Source organism: Choloepus didactylus, chromosome 4 (assembly GCF_015220235.1).
Source record: "Choloepus didactylus isolate mChoDid1 chromosome 4, mChoDid1.pri, whole genome shotgun sequence".
NCBI lineage: Eukaryota > Metazoa > Chordata > Mammalia > Pilosa > Megalonychidae > Choloepus > Choloepus didactylus.
The window spans coordinates 138387584-138407259 of NC_051310.1; the positions used below are offsets into that span (position 1 = coordinate 138387584).

The 19676-nt window shown below is 37.5% G+C and overlaps 1 protein-coding gene across 2 annotated transcripts in view; it reads left to right on the forward strand.

The window, feature by feature from the left end:
- TTBK2 (tau tubulin kinase 2) overlaps window positions 1-19676 on the forward strand; it is a 296380-nt gene that overhangs the window by 35386 nt on the left and 241318 nt on the right. The window contains exon 2 of one of the 2 annotated variants that reach the window (XM_037834173.1): window positions 16773-16908. The exons of the other annotated variant lie outside the window; for it this stretch is intronic. Coding sequence (XP_037690101.1) covers window positions 16840-16908 — 69 coding nt within the window. The 5' untranslated portion in view covers window positions 16773-16839. The remainder of the gene's footprint in view (window positions 1-16772; window positions 16909-19676) is intronic. 2 annotated transcript variants of the gene reach the window in all.

Here is a 19676-nt window from a genome sequence, read left to right on the forward strand (position 1 = left end):
TTTCTCCTCAATTATTAGATCCTGTCCAGGATCACTTATTGCATTTAATTGTCACTGTCTCTTTAGTTGTTCATTCTTTTTTTCTTTATTGTGGGAAAAAAAAATACATATATATATATAAACTTTCCCATCTTAACCACTCCCAAGCATACCATTCGGTGGGATTTCTTATTTTACACTTTTGTGGTACTCTGATAGCTCCATTACCAAGACTTTCCTAACTGCTCAAGCAGAAGGCCTATACCCATTAGGCATTAACTCCCCCATTTTCCCTGTCCCTCCTCCCCTGGCAACTTGTACTCTTAGTTTCTGTCTCGATGAGCTTAAGTATTCTCCAGTGTTTTCTTTGTGGTTACCATGGGGCTTAAATTTAACATCCTAAACCTATAATTTGTTTAGATACCAATTTAACTTTAGTGATATACACAAACTATGTTTCTATAGCGTCCACCCCCATCTATGTAGTTCTTGTCACAAATTGCATGTTTATACGTTATGAGTCCAAAACCACTGATTTATCATTACATTTTATGCATTTGCCTTTTAGATACCCAAATTCACCAATTTTAATATTTTGGCACATTCACTGTTTCATTCTAGCCATTCATTCATCTGTCTAACCATCCATCCGTCATCCATCTATGTATCTGTCCATTTTTTTATCAATTCATTTTCTGAACACTTGGGTGTAGGATGTATACACCACATTCCTTGAACACTTAATATTGTGTTCTAGGAATGTAAAAAGTGGAGTTACAGTCTGTGCTGGTTTATATATATTATTATATTGTGTCCCCCAGAAGAAGCCATATTCTTTAATGCAGTCTTGTGGGGGCAGATTGATTAATCTTTTTGATTAGGGTGTGACCTCTTGATTAAAAACTTCCATGATGATATGGGCCCTGTCCATTTAGGATGGGTCTTAATTAAATCATTGGAGTCCTATAAGAGCTCACAGACAGAAAGAGCTCAGGGGAGCTGAGGGAGACATTTTGGAGACAGCGGTTGAAAGCAGATGCTTGCTGACGCTTTGAGAAGCTAGCCCAGAGTTTGCCTCGGAGAATCTCTTTAAGAGAGGACCCTCAGAGAATCTAAGAGGACCCCAATCTTAGAGAGAAATGCCCTGGAGGAAAGAAACAAGGGTGCACAGGAGCTGGAAGAGAGTTGCTGAAGCACAACACGAGACCAGCAGACACCAGCCACTTGCCTTCCCCGCTGACAGAGGTGTTCCAGACACCATTGGCCATTCTGCAGTGAAGGTATCATCTTGTTGATGCCTTAGTTTGGACACTTCTGTGGCCTTAGGACTGTAACTTTGTAACCAAATAAACCCCCCTTACAAAAGCTAATCCACTTCTGGTATTTCACATAATGGCAGTTTTAGCAAATCTGAACAGAGTTTGCAAATACCAAACATGTTGGACCAGCTTTTTAAATGGATAAGGGGAAGATTCTGGAAGAATTGTGAGGAGGTTGATAGAAAGGCCTAGATTGCTTTGAAGAGACTGTTGATAGAAATATGGACTCTAAAGATAGCTCTGACAAGGTCTTGAATAGAAATGTGGAATATATTTTTGCAAAATGGAAGAAAGGTGATCCTTGTTTTAAAGTGGCAGAGAATTTGGCAAAACTGAGTCCTGGTGTTGGATGGAAGGCACAATTTGAAAGCAACAACCTGGGATACTTAGCTGAAAAGATCTCCAAACTACAGGTGGAAGATACAGCCTAGTTTCTCCTTGTAGCTTATAGTAAAATGTGAGAAGAAAGAGATGAGCTGAGAAATGAACTCTTGGGTTTGAAGAAACCAGAAATTGATGGTCTGGAAAACTCAGTGCTTCCATAAAGTGGAACCCCAGTGGCTACAACCTCAAGTGAGGATTTAACCAAACATGGAAACTGACGGCCGTTTCAATACAAGCCAGGATTGGAGAAGGAGTTATCCAGAAAGCATTTGTGGAAAGTCCTATTGTCTTGCAGTTTTCACCCCTGTAAGCTGCATGCCAAGCCAACAAATTTTTTCTGAGCTCTGTATAGACAGTACCACTGCTGGTCTGGACTGGAGAGGACGGAGAAGGGACAAAATGAAGGAAAAATTTCTTCAAAAACAGAACCATGGAAATTGAGGTCTGGAGTCAAGAAATCTTGGGCAAGGAGAGCAGAGCAACCCATGCACGTGGAAAGGGTGAGTTTGCTCAGGAGGCAGAAGATAGGCCTTCTGCCTTGATGCTCAGGAAGAATGCTGCCACCCCAGGACCCAGAGAGGGTGGAGCATATTCCCTGGGGATTGGGGAGAGCCTGGCCAACACCCCACTTTCTTGAAGGGGTTGAGCCTTTGGCCTTGAAATGGAAGAGAGTCCATCTTGTGGGTCTGAAATGCTTTGTGGCTTTGATTTGTATTTTTCTAATGGCTAGTAATATTGACCTGCTCTTCATGTTTTATTGGTTGGTTGTATATCTTCTTTGGAGGAGTGACTATTCATGTGCATTGCCCATTTTTAAGTTGGATTTATGTGGTTGAGTTGTAGAATTTCTTTATATATTCTGATATAATCCTTCTCTGTATATGATTTGCAAATATTTTCTCTCATTCTGTGGATTGTATTTTTACTGTTTTGATAGTGTACTTTGATGCACAAAGGTTTTAATTTTGATGCAGTCCAGTTTATCTGTTTGTCTATTGTTGCCTGTGCTTTTGGTATCATATTTAAGAAACCATTACCATGTCCAAAGTCATAAAGATTTTCTTTATGATTTTGTCTAAGAGGTTTTATACTTTTAGCTCTTAAATTTTGGTCTTTGATCCATTTTGAATTAATTTTTGTATATGCTATAAGGTAAGAGTACTATTTCTTTTTTCTACATGTTGAAATCCAGTTTTCCCAGCACTGTTTGTTGAAACACTGTCTTTTCCCCATTGGATGGTCTTGGCACCCTTTTCAAAAATCAGTTGACCATATATGAGGGTTTATTTCTGTGTTCTCTGCTCTATTCCCTTGTTATACCCCTTTTCCAGTACCATGCTAGTTTTGATTATTGTATCTTTATAAATTTTGAAATCAGTAAGTGTGAGTCCTCCAGGTTTGGCTGGTAAGGGCCCCTTGAAATTCCGTATGGCATTTTAGGTCTTTTTTTCTATTTCTGTAAAAAATGATGCTGGAAATTTGATAGGGATTGCACTGAATCTGTATATTGCTTTAGGTAATATTCTCATTTTAATTACATCAAATATTCCAATCCATCAGCATGAGATGTCTTTCCATTTATTTAGGTCTAATTTAATTTCTTTCAGCAATGTTTTGTAGTGTTCAGTGTACAAATCTTTGCCTCCTTGCTTAAATTTATTCTTAAGTATTTTATTATTTTTGATACTATTGTAAATGAAATTGTTTTCTCATTGTAATTTTAAGATTGCTCATTGCTAGTGTATAGAAATACACCTGACTTTTGCATGTTGCTTTTGTATTCTGCAACTTTGCTGAATTTGTTTGTTGACTAACAGTATTTTTTGGGTGTGTGGGTTCTTTAAGTTGTTATGCATATATGAGATCATGTTGTCTGAGAACAGAGAACATTTATTCCCTCTTTTCCAATTTTGATGCCATTTATTTTTCTTGCCTAACCTAATTGCTCTGGCTAGAACTTCCAGTATTATGTTGAATACAACTGGCAAAAATGGGATCCTTGATTTTTTCATGATCTTAGGGGAAAAACTCTCAGTCATTCACCATTGAATATGATGTTAGCTCAGTTTTTTCCTATGTGGTCTTTACTATATTGTTGAAATTTCCTTCTATTCCAAGTTTGTTGAGTTCTTTTTTAATCATGAAAAGTTTTTGGATCTTGTCAGATGATTTTCTACATCAGTTGCTATGATAATTTTTTTTTTTTTTATTCTGTCAATGTGGTTCATTACATTGATTTTCATATGTCAAAACACCATTGCATTCTGGGAATAAATCCCATTTGGTCATGGTACCGATTTCTGTTTGCAAGGATTTTGTTGAGGATTTTTGCATCTATATATATAGGGGATATTGGACTGTAGTTTCTTTTCTTGTAATGTCTTTGTCTGGCTTTCATGCCAAGGTAATGTTGGCCTCAGAATGAGTTAGGAAGTATTCCCTCCAATTCAATGTCTTGGAAGGGTTTGAGAACAACTGTTGTTAATTCTTTCAATGTTTAGTAAAATTCACCGGTAAAGTCATCTGGTCCTGGACTTTTCTATATTGGGAAGTATTTGATTACTGATTCCACCTCTTCAGTTTCTTTGGTCTATTAAGGTTTTCTGTTTCTTCTTGAGTCATTTTTGATAGTTGGAGTGTTTCTAGAATTTGTCCATTTCATCTGGTTCATCCAATTTGTTGGCTTACAGTTGTTCATAGTATTCTTTTGTAATCCTCTTTATTACCTGTAAAATTGGTAATAATGTCTCCTTATAATTTCTGATTTTAGTAATTTTGGGCTTATCTCTTTGTCTTGCTTTGTAAAAAGACTTACAGTCTGCATAACAATTTTTTCATATGTCCCCAAAATGCCCTTTGGGTCTTTTTTCCTCTATTATTGGATCCAGTCCAAGATAGTATATTGCACTTAATTGTCATTTTCTCTTTGGTGGCTCTTTTTCTTTTTCTTTTTTTTGAAAATTGTGGGAACATATGAATGACATAAACTTTCTCAACACAGCTACTTCCAAGCATACCATTCAGTGGATTAACACATTCACAATCTTGTGGTACCTTCATTAACTTCCATTCCAAAACTTTCCCTTCTCCCCAGGTAGAAGCCTTATACACATAATGCATTAACTCCCCATTCCCTCTGCCCCCACCCTTGGCAGTTTATACTCTTAATTTCTGCCTCTATGGGCTTGCATATTTTCCAATATTGTCTTTGTAATTATCATGGGGCTTAAATTTAATATCCTAAATCTATAACAGTCTCATTTGCTTTGATACCAACCTAACTTCATAGTATATACAAACTATGTTCCTATTTCCCTCCATCCCACCACCTTTATGTAATTCTTGTCACAAATTACACGTTTATACATTAAGTCCAAAACCAGTGATTTGCTATTACCTTTTGTGCATTTGCCTTTTAGATCGTGTAGGAAGTAAAATGTGAAGTTACAAACCAAAAATACAGTAGTTCTGCCATTTATATTTACCCATATTGTTACCCTTAGCAGAGATCTTTATTTCTTCATGCTGCTTCGATCTATTGTCTATCTTCCTTTCCTTTAAACCTGAATCTCTTGTAGGGCCATGCAGCAGTTTGGATATATTATGTCCCCCCAAAAGCCATATTCTTTAATGCAGTCTTGTGGGGGCACATGTATCTTTTGATTGAGTGTTTCCATGGAGATGTGACTCAATCACCGGCAGGCGAAATATTTGCTTAAATTATTTCCATGGAGATATGGGCCGTGCCCATTCAGGGTGGGTCTTGATTTAATCACTGGAGTCCTATAAAAGAGCTCACATCATATGTGGCCCTCTCTCTCTAGCTAAGCCAACTTGAAAGGTGAAATCACTGCCCTCCCCCCTACATGGGATCAGACACCCAGGGTAGTGAATCTCCCTGGCAACGTGGAATATGACTCCCGGGGAGGAATGTAGACCCGGCATCGTGGGATGGAGAACATCTTCTTGACCAAAAGGGGGATGTGAAAGGAAATGAAATAAGCTTCAGTGACAAAGAGATTCCAAAACGAGCCGAGAGGTCACTCTGGTGGGCACTCTTACGCACGATATTGACAACCCTTTTTAGGTTCTAATGAATTGGGGTAGCTGGTGGTGGATACCTGAAACTATCAAACTACAACCCAGAACCCATGAATCTTGAAGACAGTTGTATAAAAATGTGGCTTATGAGGGGGGACAGTGGGATTGGGGGGGCCATGGGGATCACACTCCCCTTTGTCTAGTTTGTGGATAGATGAGTGGAAAGGTGGGGGAAGGAAACAAACAAACAAACAAACAGACAAGGGTGCCCAGTGTTGTTTTTTACTTTAGTTGCTCTTTTTCACTTTAATTATTATTCTGGTTATTTTTGTGTGTGTGGTAATGAGGGTGTCGGGGATTGATTTAGGTGATGAATGTACAACTATGTAATGGTACTGTGAACAATTGAATGTACGATTTGTTTTGTATGACTGCGTGGTATGTGAATATATCTCAATAAAATGAATATTAAAAAAAAAAAGCTCACAAACAGAAGGCTCTCAGAGCAGCTGAGAGGGACATTTTCGAGAGAAACTAAGAGCTGACACTGACGCTGATACTTGGAGATGGTTGCTGGCACTTTGAGATATACTGGCCCAGAGTTTGCTCCAGAGAAGCTAAGAGAGGACAAAACCTCCCAAGAGCAGCTGAGAGAGACTTTTGGAGAGACTGAGATGCTTGCTGATGCATAGAGATGCAAATGAAGGACGTTTGGAGATGCTAAGCTAAGAGAAACCCAGAGACTTTTGAAGGACGTCATTTTTGAAACGCAGCCCGGGAGCAAAGGATCAGTAGACACCAGCCATGTGCCTTCCCCACTGACAGAGGTGTTCCGGACATCATTGGCCATTCTTCATTGAAGGTATCTTCTCGATGCCTTAGTTTGGACACTTTTATGGCCTTAGAACTGTAAATTTGTAACCAAATAAACCGTTTTTATAAAAGTCAATCCATTACTGATATTTTGCAGAACAGAATTATGCAGCATTGGCAAATAACAGCAGCATTAGCAAACTGTAACAGGCCAGATTAGTGGTGATGAACTCCCTCAGCGTTTGTTTACCTGTCAATGTCATAATCTTTCCCTCATTTTTTTGAAATTTCTTTTTTTCATTATGATAATTGACATAATATTAACTGAAAGAAATGACAGAAGTAGTATTAAAATAAAACATTTTGAAAGAAAAAGTTAAGCATTTAGGCCAATAGCTATAAAATAGCTTTAGGACTGGCTTATAACACCAGGAATTCTGTTCAGACTATAGTGAGACAACACTGAACATTTCATTAACAAATATATTGGCACCAACTGTAAGATATTTTGTTTTTCTCTCACAAGGAATATTGTATTTAAACAACGGTGCGTTGCAATTCTAACATGCTAGGTATTCATATTCTGCAGTTAACCTCTTGTTCCAGTTTGCTAAGGCAGCTGTTATGCAAAATACCAGAAATGGATTGGCTTTTATAAAGGGGATTTGTTAGGCTACAGATTTACAGTTCTAAGGCCAAAAAAGTGCCCAAACTAAGGCATCAGCAAGAAGATACCTTCACTGAAGAAAGAGCAATGGTGTCCAGAACACCTTCTTCACACCTTCTTCACACACCATGCAGTACTGTTAATTATTCTCACAATAATGTACTACCATCACCTCTGTCCATTTCCAAGCATTTAGGTTCAACCTAGTTAAACAAATTCTGTTCATATTAAGCAACCACTCTTTTAGGGCTGTTTTTTGAAAGTCTTTGTATGTCCCAGGTTTGGTCTTCTTCACTGATGGTTTCTAATACTTAAACTTTTCCTTTGCTGGGTGATTGCTTCCCTGTTTCCTTGTATGTTTTAAGATCTTTTGTTGAAACCTGGATATTTTCATATTTTAATGTGTGTGCACTGGAATTTAGCCTCCGAGTTGTCTGTTTCTTAAGTTTGTATCCAGCTATTATTGTGACAGTGCTATTTTTGATTGCCAGGAGCTAACATAAAACAAAAAAAAAGGAGGATTAAAAGAAAACACCTTTCCTAGTCTTTTGCAGATTGACCTGTGCATGTACTTACCTACAGGGCTTATCAGTAAATCAGTTTAGAGAATAGCTTCAGGCAAACATATAGGGGCCTCTCTAATCCTTTCTGTGCATGTGTCTTTTCTTGAGTATGCACACTTGGCCCTAGGAATTCCTCCTTTTACATGGTTCTGAGTTTCCCGTTTTGCTAGGAAGAAGTTTTCTCATGGTCCTGGCACTATACTCTGTATCTTATAGCCAGCAGTTCCTTGCCCCAGGCAGCCATTTGACTGCTCCCACAACATTCTTTTAGCTGCCATCTACATACAGGGCAAATTCTGGGATGGTGCATTCCTTAAGCCACTACCAGACATACATCCTTACAGTACGTGCACAAAAGTTCCTCTGTTTCCTCCAGAACTGTGATCAGGAATCTGTTCTGAGAGCATGGCTGGCTCTACCCTGAGCTGGTGAGGGGTGGGGGAGGGTCCAATCCAGGTGCCCAGAGATCCTACAGCTTATAAGTAGTCTTTTTCTTGATTCATCATTTGCCTTTTTACTTCAGTCCTTTAACTGTTTTCTGGGGCTTTGAGAAAGATGTTTCTGCCGGTTCTTGCCGATTGTTCAAAGCTTCTGTGAGGGGATGGAGCTGCAATAATTTCTTGATTGTTTTATACTTGTTATTTAGTTGATTCTTAGGGGCATATCATGGGAACAGTATTCTATATATTCATAAAAGTTTCTTTCCTTTAGCATTTAAGGTTAGTTTGGCTGGATGGAGCATCCTTGGCTCAAATTTTATTTTTCCTTGGGTTTCTGAAGTATATAATTACATTGTCTTTTGGTATGAGCTGTTGCTCCAGTGTCTGACTTCAGTCTGATTTTCTTTTCCTTATAAATAACTTTGTTTCTCTGCACGGATGCCTGATGATTTTTTTTTTTCTTTAAAATTAATCAGTTTAGTGGCATGAGTGATCACCCTTCAAGTTGTTGGATGGGGCCAAACTGGGAGGTGGCATGACCTCATCTGAGGTATGCTCTCATCTCAGACAATTCCTGAAGAGGGCTGATAGCTGACCACCAAAGGTTACTCCTCCAGAAAAGTAGGTAGAAAGCCAGGAACTGCGTGGACTGGACACCACAGAGCAATCTGACTTTGGGCATACTTCATACAACACTCATGAAAACGTGGAACTGCTGAGATCAGCGAAATCTCCATCATTTTAGCAGACTGGGAGCCACCCTACACAGCCCAGCAGCCCAGAACTTCCCTGGGGGGACGGCACTCACCTGTGACATAGCACAGTCATCCCTCAACAGAGGACCCGGGGTGCACGGCCTGGAAGAGGGGCCCACTTGCAAGTCTCAGGAGCCATACGCCAATACCAAGGACTTGTGGGTCAGTGGCAGAGACAAACTGTGGCAGGACTGAACTGAAGGATTAGACTATTGCAGCAGCTTTAAAACTCTAGGATCACCAGGGAGATTTGATTGTTAGAGCCACCCCCCCCTCCCTGACTGCCCAGAAACACGCCCTATATACAGGGCAGGCAACACCAACTACACACGCAAGCTTGGTACACCAATTGGACCCCACAAGACTCACTCCCCCACTCACCAAAAAGGCTAAGCAGGGGAGAACTGGCTTGTGGAGAATAGGTGGCTCGTGGACGCCACCTGATGGTTAGTTAGAGAAAGTGTACTCCACGAAGCTGTAGATCTGATAAATTAGAGATAAGGACTTCAATTGGTCTACAAATCCTAAAAGAACCCTATCAAGTTCAGCAAATGCCACGAGGCCAAAAACAACAGAAAATTATAAAGCATATGAAAAAACCAGACGATATGGATAACCCAAGCCCAAGCACCCAAATCAAAAGGTCAGAAGAGACACAGCACCTAGAGCAGCTACTCAAAGAACTAAAGATGAACAATGAGACCATAGTACGGGAGACAAAGGAAATCAAGAAGACCCTAGAAGAGCATAAAGAAGACATTGCAAGACTAAATAAAAAAATGGATGATCTTATGGAAATTAAAGAAACTGTTGACCAAATTAAAAAGATTCTGGACACTCATAGTACAAGACTAGAGGAGGTTGAACAACGAATCAGTGACCTCGAAGATGACAGAATGGAAAATGAAAGCATAAAAGAAAGAATGGGGAAAAAAATTGAAAAAATCGAAATGGACCTCAGGGATATGATAGATAATATGAAACGTCCAAATATAAGACTCATTGGTGTCCCAGAAGGGGAAGAAAAGGGTAAAGGTCTAGGAAGAGTATTCAAAGAAATTGTTGGGGAAAACTTCCCAAATCTTCTAAACAACATAAATACACAAATCATAAATGCTCAGCGAACCCCAAATAGAATAAATCCAAATAAACCCACTCCGAGACATATACTGATCACACTGTCAAACACAGAAGAGAAGGAGCAAGTTCTGAAAGCAGCAAGAGAAAAGCAATTCACCACATACAAAGGAAACAGCATAAGACTAAGTAGTGACTACTCAGCAGCCACCATGGAGGCGAGAAGGCAGTGGCACGTTATATTTAAAATTCTGAGTGAGAAAAATTTCCAGGCAACAATACTTTATCCAGCAAAGCTCTCCTTCAAATTTGAGGGAGAGCTTAAATTTTTCACAGACAAACAAATGCTGAGAGAATTTGCTAACAAGAGACCTGCCCTACTGGAGATACTAAAGGGAGCCCTACAGACAGAGAAACAAAGAAAGGACAGAGAGACTTGGAGAAAGGTTCAGTACTAAAGAGATTCGGTATGGGTACAATAAAGGATATTAATAGACAGAGGGGAAAAATATGACAAACATAAACCAAAGGATAAGATGGCTGATTCAAGAAATGCCTTCACGGTTATAACGTTGAATGTAAATGGATTAAACTCCCCAATTAAAAGATATAGATTCGCAGAATGGATCAAAAAAAATGAACCATCAATATGTTGCATACAAGAGACTCATCTTAGACACAGGGACACAAAGAAACTGAAACTGAAAGGATGGAAAAAAATATTTCATGCAAGCTACAGCCAAAAGAAAGCAGGTGTAGCAATATTAATCTCGGATAAAATAGACTTCAAATGCAGGGATGTTTTGAGAGACAAAGAAGGCTACTACATACTAATAAAAGGGGCAATTCAGCAAGAAGAAATAACAATCGTAAATGTCTATGCACCCAACCAAGGTGCCACAAAATACATGAGAGAAACACTGGCAAAACTAAAGGAAGCAATTGATGTTTCCACAATAATTGTGGGAGACTTCAACACATCACTCTCTCCTATAGATAGATCAACCAGACAGAAGACCAATAAGGAAATTGAAAACCTAAACAATCTGATAAATGAGTTAGATTTAACAGACATATACAGGACATTACATCCCAAATCACCAGGATACACATACTTTTCTAGTGCTCACGGAACTTTCTCCAGAATAGATCATATGCTGGGACATAAAACAAGCCTCAATAAATTTAAAAAGATTGAAATTATTCAAAGCACATTCTCTGACCACAATGGAATACAATTAGAAGTCAATAACCATCAGAGACTTAGAAAATTCACAACTACCTGGAGGTTAAACAACACACTCCTAAACAATCAGTGGGTTAAAGAAGAAATAGCAAGAGAAATTGCTAAATATATAGAGACGAATGAAAATGAGAACACAACATACCGAAACCTATGGGATGCAGCAAAAGCAGTGGTAAGGGGGAAATTTATAGCACTAAACGCATATATTAAAAAGGAAGAAAGAGCCAAAATCAAAGAACTAATGGATCAACTGAAGAAGCTAGAAAATGAACAGCAAACCAATCCTAAACCAAGTAGAAGAAAAGAAATAACAAGGATTAAAGCAGAAATAAATGACATAGAGAACAAAAAAACAATAGAGAGGATAAATATCACCAAAAGTTGGTTCTTTGAGAAGATCAACAAGATTGACAAGCCCCTAGCTAGACTGACAAAATCAAAAAGAGAGAAGACCCATATAAACAAAATAATGAATGAAAAAGGTGACATAACTGCAGATCCTGAAGAAATTAAAAAAATTATAAGAGGATACTATGAACAACTATAGGGCAACAAACTGGATAATGTAGAGGAAATGGACAATTTCCTGGAAACATATGAACAACCTAGACTGACCAGAGAAGAAATAGAAGACCTCAACCAACCCATCACAAGCAAAGAGATCCAATCAGTCATCAAAAATCTTCCCACAAATAAATGCCCAGGGCCAGATGGCTTCACAGGGGAATTCTACCAAACTTTCCAGAAAGAACTGACACCAATCTTACTCAAACTCTTTCAAAACATTGAAAAAAATGGAACACTACCTAACTCATTTTATGAAGCTAACATCAATCTAATACCAAAACCAGGCAAAGATGCTACAGAAAAGGAAAACTACCGGCCAATCTCCCTAATGAATATAGATGCAAAAATCCTCAACAAAATACTTGCAAATCGAATCCAAAGACACATTAAAAAAATCATACACCATGACCAAGTGGGGTTCATTCCAGGCATGCAAGGATGGTTCAACATAAGAAAAACAATCAATGTATTACAACACATTAAAAACTCGAAAGGGAAAAATCAATTGATCATCTCAATAGATGCTGAAAAAGCATTTGACAAAATCCATCATCCGTTTTTGATAAAAACACTTCAAAAGGTAGGAATTGAAGGAAACTTCCTCAACATGATAAAGAGCATATATGAAAAACCCACAGCCAGCATAGTACTCAATGGTGAGAGACTGAAAGCCTTCCCTCTAAGATCAGGAACAAGACAAGGATGCCCGCTGTCACCACTGTTATTCAACATTGTGCTGGAAGTGCTAGCCAGGGCAATCCGGCAAGACAAAGAAATAAAAGGCATCCAAATTGGAAAAGAAGAAGTAAAACTGTCACTGTTTGCAGATGATATGATCTTATATCTAGAAAACCCTGAGAAATCGACGATACAGCTACTAGAGCTAATAAACAAATTTAGGAAAGTAGCGGGATACAAGGTTAATGCACATAAGTCAGTAATGTTTCTATATGCTAGAAATGAACAAACTGAAGAGACACTCAAGAAAAAGATACCATTTTCAATTGCAACTAAAAAAATCAAGTACCTAGGAATAAACTTAACCAAAGATGTAAAAGACCTATACAAAGAAAACTACATAACTCTACTAAAAGAAATAGAAGGGGACCTTAAAAGATGGAAAAATATTCCATGTTCATGGATAGGAAGACTAAATGTCATTAAGATGTCAATTCTACCCAAACTCATCTACAGATTCAATGCAATCCCAATCAAAATTCCAACAACCTACTTTGCAGACTTGGAAAAGCTAGTTATCAAATTTATTTGGAAAGGGAAGATGCCTCGAATTGCTAAAGACACTCTAAAAAAGAAAAACGAAGTGGGAGGACTTACAGTCCCTGACTTTGAAGCTTATTATAAAGCCACAGTTGCCAAAACAGCATGGTACTGGCACAAAGATAGACATATAGATCAATGGAATTGAATTGAGAATTCAGAGATAGACCCTCAGATCTATGGCCGACTGATCTTTGATAAGGCCCCCAAAGTCACTGAACTGAGTCATAATGGTCTTTTCAACAAATGGGGCTGGGAGAGTTGGATATCCATATCCAAAAGAATGAAAGAGGACCCCTACCTCACCCGCTACACAAAAATTAACTCAAAATGGACCAAAGATCTCAATATAAAAGAAAGTACCATAAAACTCCTAGAAGATAATGTAGGAAAACATCTTCAAGACCTTGTGTTAGGCGGCCACTTCCTAGACTTTACACCCAAAGCACAAGCAACAAAAGAGAAAATAGATAAATGGGAACTCCTCAAGCTTAGAAGTTTCTGCACCTCAAAGGAATTTCTCAAAAAGGTAAAGAGGCAGCCAACTCAATGGGAAAAAATTTTTGGAAACCATGTATCTGACAAAAGACTGATATCTTGCATATATAAAGAAATCCTACAACTCAATGACGATAGTATAGTCGGCCCAATTATAAAATGGGCAAAAGATATGAAAAGACAGTTTTCTGAAGAGGAAATACAAATGGCCAAGAAACACATGAGAAAATGTTCAGCTTCACTAGCTATTAGAGAGATTGAAATTAAGACCACAATGAGATACCATCTAACACCGGTTAGAATGGCTGCCATTAAACAAACAGGAAACTACAAATGCTGGAGGGGATGTGGAGAAATTGGAACTCTTATTCATTGTTGGTGGGACTGTATAATGGTTCAGCCACTCTGGAAGTCAGTCTGGCAGTTCCTTAGAAAACTAGATATAGAGTTACCATTCGATCCAGCGATTGCACTTCTCGGTATATACCCGGAAGGTCGGAAAGCAGTGACACGAACAGATATCTGCACGCCAATGTTCATAGCAGCATTATTCACAATTGCCAAGAGGTGGAAACAACCCAAATGTCCTTCAACAGATGAGTGGATAAATAAAATGTGGTATATACACACGATGGAATACTACGCGGCAATAAGAAGGAACGATCTCGTGAAACATATGACAACATGGATGAACCTTGAAGACATAATGCTGAGCGAAATAAGCCAGGCACAAAAAGAGAAATATTATATGCTACCACTAATGTGAACTTTGAAAAATGTAAAACAAATGGTTTATAATGTAGAATGTAGGGGAACTAGCAATAGAGAGCAATTAAGGAAGGGGGAACAATAATCCAAGAAGAACAGATAAGGTATTTAACGTTCTGCGGATGCCCAGGAATGACTATGGTCTGTTAATTTCTGATGGACATAGTAGGAGCAAGTTCACAGAAATGTTGCTATATTAGGTAACTTTCTTGGGGTAAAGTAGGAACATGTTGGAAGTTAAGCAGTTATCTTAGGTTAGTTGTCTTTTTCTTACTCCCTTGTTATGGTCTCTTTGAAATGTCCTTTTATTGTATGTTTGTTTTCTTTTTAACTTTTTTTTTCATACAGTTGATTTAAAAAAGAAGGGAAAGTCAAAAAAAAAAAAAGAAGAAAAACAAGGAAAAAAAAAATTTGTAGTGCCCCCTTGAGGAGCCTGTGGAGAATGCAGGGGTATTCGCCTACCCCACCTCCATGGTTGCTAACATGACCACAGACATAGGGGACTGGTGGTTTGATGGGTTGAGCCCTCTACCACAGGTTTTACCCTTGGGAAGACGGTTGCTGCAAAGGAGAGGCTAGGCCTCCCTATGGTTGTGCCTAAGAGCCTCCTCCCGAATGCCTCTTTGTTGCTCAGATGTGGCCCTGTCTCTCTAGCTAAGCCAACTTGAAAGGTGAAATCACTGCCCTCCCCCCTACGTGGGATCAGACACCCAGGGGAGTGAATCTCCCTGGCAACATGGAATATGACTCCCGGGGAGGAATGTAGACCTGGCATCATGGGACGGAGAACATCTTCTTGACCAAAAGGGGGATGTGAAAGGAAATGAAATAAGCTTCAGTGGCAGAGAGATTCCAAAAGGAGCCGAGAGGTCACTCTGGTGGGCACTCTTATGCACACTTTAGACAACCCTTTTTAGGTTCTAAAGAATTGGGGTAGCTGGTGGTGGATACCTGAAACTATCAAACTACAACCCAGAACCCATGAATCTCGAAGACAGTTGTATAAAAATGTAGCTTATGCGGGGTGACAATGGGATTGGGAAAGCCATAAGGACCACACTCCACTTTGTCTAGTTCATGGATGGATGAGTAGAAAAATAGGGGAAGGAAACAAACAGACAAAGGTACCCAGTGTTCTTTTTTACTTCAATTGCTCTTTTTCACTCTAATTATTATTCTTGTTATTTTTGTGTGTGTGCTAATGACGGTGTCAGGGATTGATTTGGGTGATGAATGTACCACTATGTAATGGAACTGTAAACAATCGAAAGTACGATTTGTTTTGTATGACTGCGTGGTATGTGAATATATCTCAATAAAATGAAGATAAAAAAATAAAATAAAATTAATCAGTTTTATGAGAACATGTTTTGATGTTGCCCTTTTGGGTCAGTTTTCTCACCCTTTCAAGATGCAGATTTGTCTTTATAGTTCAGGTAAGTTTTATTGTATTATAGTTAGTATTTTTTCTAAGTTATTGTATTGGTTTTCTTTTTTGGGACTTCTATAATATGTATTTTGGGTCATTAAATTTTTTTTATCACTTTGTTTTCTAATGTATTTCATTTCTATGTGACTTTTTTCTTTTACCTTCTTTCTGTTCTCTTCCTTATTTGTATACTGTCTGCTGTTGGTCCCTTCTAGTTGCGTCTTCACTCTTTTTCTGTCATTTCTGATCCTTTCCTGTGTTCTCTCAGATTTCTTATGTCTTCCTGTTACCCAGCTATCTCATTCAAGAACTCTTCTTACTATGATTTATGTTATTCTTTTAAAGCCTCTATTCTTTTCTTACTTTCTTTTAGCAGTTGTCATGTGCTTTAGGCTGTATTTTTCTGATGTATCTTCATTTTCTATAAGTATGCTGTTCATTTACTATTACTGTCTTCTTACAGTGTTATTATATTGTGTTTGATCAGTCCTTTTTTATGGCTCATGCTTATTTCCTATGCATTTTATTGGTTCTGATGATCTTAAGCTCTAAATTACAACCTATTAAACTGTAAGCCACTTCAAATTAGGTACTGTGTCTTTGTCTTTAGCAGTGTCTTGTACTTAGGATAATGGTCTATCTATGTTAACTGCCATTGACACATACGTGCCCTATAGTCTAGCTGTCTCAACTATTGTAAATAATATCTGTGTTGTAACATAATGTCTTTTGTAATGTCTGGCCATTTTACTGGACATCTGTGATTGAAACATCAGTGCTATTTTACATGCATTAAACAGTTTTTGTTACTGAGTTTGTGTTTGTTTCTTTTCTTTCCATCAAAACAACCTGATTAATGTATAGGATTAGTAGTTCTTATTGGTGCTGGGATGTTATTTATTGTAATTAGTTAGCCCTGATGTGCTGCTGTTATTTCTTTTGTTTTAGTTTAAATGGAAACCACCCTTGGGAGCTGGGTGCTTGTGTAGCTGTTCTACCACATCAGTAATTTGCAATGAGTGGGGGAGGAGAGCAACCAGATATCCTCAGTGTCGGAATCCTGGTCAAGGAAAGATGGAAAGTGGTGAGTATACATCTCAGGGTGTGTGTGTGTGTGTGTGTGTACATATGAGGGGGGAGTAATTTTTGGTATCCTGATGAACTAGTATTCTATTAGGGAATAATCATACATTGTTTATATTGCCAAAGCAGTTATTTTTAGTTTATTTTCCTATGACTAAATTCCTTTCATACCCTAATTCTTATTCTTGTTTCTTATATTACTAAATTTTTCTAACTTTCCATAGCTAATATTGAGTAAGGTGTATAAAAGTGTACTTAGGAAAAGAACAAGTGAAAGAAAATACAGTGTTTGAAAGCACAATGAACCCCTTTTGTTTTTTTTAACTTTTTATTAAGTAAAATTGTAAGTAAACATAAAAGTGGAGAGACTGATATAATGAACCTCCATGTGCCTGACCCAACTTAAACAGTCATCAGTATATGGTCAGTCTTGTTTCATCCCTTTTACTTCCCTCCAAGATTATTTTTTAGTAAATTTTCTGCTTTGGCATTTCTTCTGTACATATTTCACTGTCTTTCTAAAAGATAAGGACTTCTTAAAACATAATTCTAATATTATTTTCATACCTAAAAAAGTAACACTTTCTTAATATTAAATATCACATCCATTTTTACATTTCCCAGATTGTAAATTAGTTTAAATGGTTGGTTTGAATCAAGATCCAAAAAGGTCTGGATATTGCAATTGATTGATATCACTTAAGTTTATTTTAATTTTTAGGTTCCTTTTCATCGCTCTTTCTTTCTTACTATTTGTTTAAGAAATTTGCCTGTAGAGTTTCCTATAGTTTGGATTTTGCTGATTACTTCCATGTGGTGTTAACATGTTTCTCTGTCCCTTGTACTTTATGTAAGTTGGTAGTTGTACTTAGAGGCTTGATGAGATCTCAGTTCAGGTTTGTTTTTTTGAGGTGAGGCATATATATTTTTTTTCATAAAGGATGGTATGACTGTAATATCTGATTTTTTAATATCTCTTTTTTGTGGTGTTAGCAGCCATTATTGATCATTGCCTAGGTCTATTAATTCACTAGGCATTGCAAATTGGTGATATTCTATTATTCCTTCTTTACTTATTTGATGAAATACATGTATGAAGAACAATTTCCATTGCCAACTATTTGGTTGCCCTCCTTAATTTACCAGTTTTCACAATAATGTATTGGTTCCCTAGTATCCTCCAAAAGTAGCCAATGAGATTTTTTTTTTAAACTGTAACTAAGAATTCATGGTTTTAAACATATTACTGTGTTTCAGTCCATTATAGTTATTATCCTTATTGATGCTCAGATTGCTCAATTATCTCAAATTTAACTAAGGGGACACTTCAAGTTGTTTCGTGGTCCTTTTGACATACTCTTAAGAGTCTTAAAATTTTTTAATTTCAGGGACCGAAGGCAATTGAATTCATTATTTTTAATGGAGAAAACGTTTTTATCATGGTGTTTTAGGAAGAAAAAACACATACATTTAAAAATGTTTTTATATGTGGGATAACTTTGAGAATTGTTAGTAAATATTAAAAAGAATTAAGACATGAGTTTTTGTTGTGGAGAGAAATAAATTCATTTTTCAGTAGGATAAGATTGAATCTACAGAAAAGCAATCTTGATAGAGATTGCCATTAACTCCTCTTCTTCCTTAGTAATAGAATTCTGATTGTATGTGAGCTAGCAATGTGACCAGACAAAAAAATTTCCTTTTCAGCCTCCCTTATAGCTTGGTATGGCAGTGTGACTAGGTTATAGCAAATGAGATGTAAGCAAACCTTGTTGGGCAAGACTTCAGGGAAAGCTCATTATAAGAGGAAGAGACAAGTGGTATGAGCCATTTTGTTCTTCACATGTTCTCCTTCCTCCTATCTGTAATGTTTGTTTGATTCTGGACTCTGAAGCAACTTTAAGGATTTATGCCTGATCTCAAGATATCCATCAGAAATGTAGAGTTTGAAATGATTTGTAAGTAACATGCTGGTACTTGACTGCCAGCATTTGGAATAAAAAATAAACTATTGCATGTTTAAGTCACAATTAAAAAAAAAAAAAGAAATAGTGATGGAATGATAAAACTCCTAGAACAAAATATAGGGAAGTATTATCAGGACCTGTGTTAGGCAGTGTTTTCTTGGACTTTACACCCAAAACATGAGCAAGAAAAAAAAAAAAAAAAAGAGAAATGGGACCTCATCAAAAATAAAAACTTTTTGTGCATTAAAGGATTCTGAAGACAGCCTATAGAATGGCAGAGAAAATTGGAACATATATAGTCAGTAAGGGTTTAATATCCAGAATCTATCAGAAATCCTGCCACTAAACAGCAAAAATACGACCCAGTCTAAAAATGGGCGAAAGAATTGAATAGACCATTCTCTAAAGAAGACCTATAAATAGCCAAAAAGCTCATGAAAAGATACTCAATGTCATTAACCATTATGAATATACAAGTCAAAACCACAATGAAATGCCATTTCACATCTACTAGAATGGCTCCTGTTAAAAAAAAAGAGAAAATTGAAAGTGTTGGAGAAGATTTGGAGACATGGGAACACTCATTCATTGTTGGTAGGAATGCAAAATGGTACAGCCACTGTGGAAAACAATCTGGTAACTCCTCGGAAAGCCAAGTTTAGAATTGCCATAAGAACTGGCAATCCCAAAATAATTGAAAGCAGGGACTCAAACAGATACTTGCACACCAATGGTTATAGGAGCACCATTCACAGTTGCAGAAAGATGGAAGCAACCCGAGAATACATCATCAGATGAATGG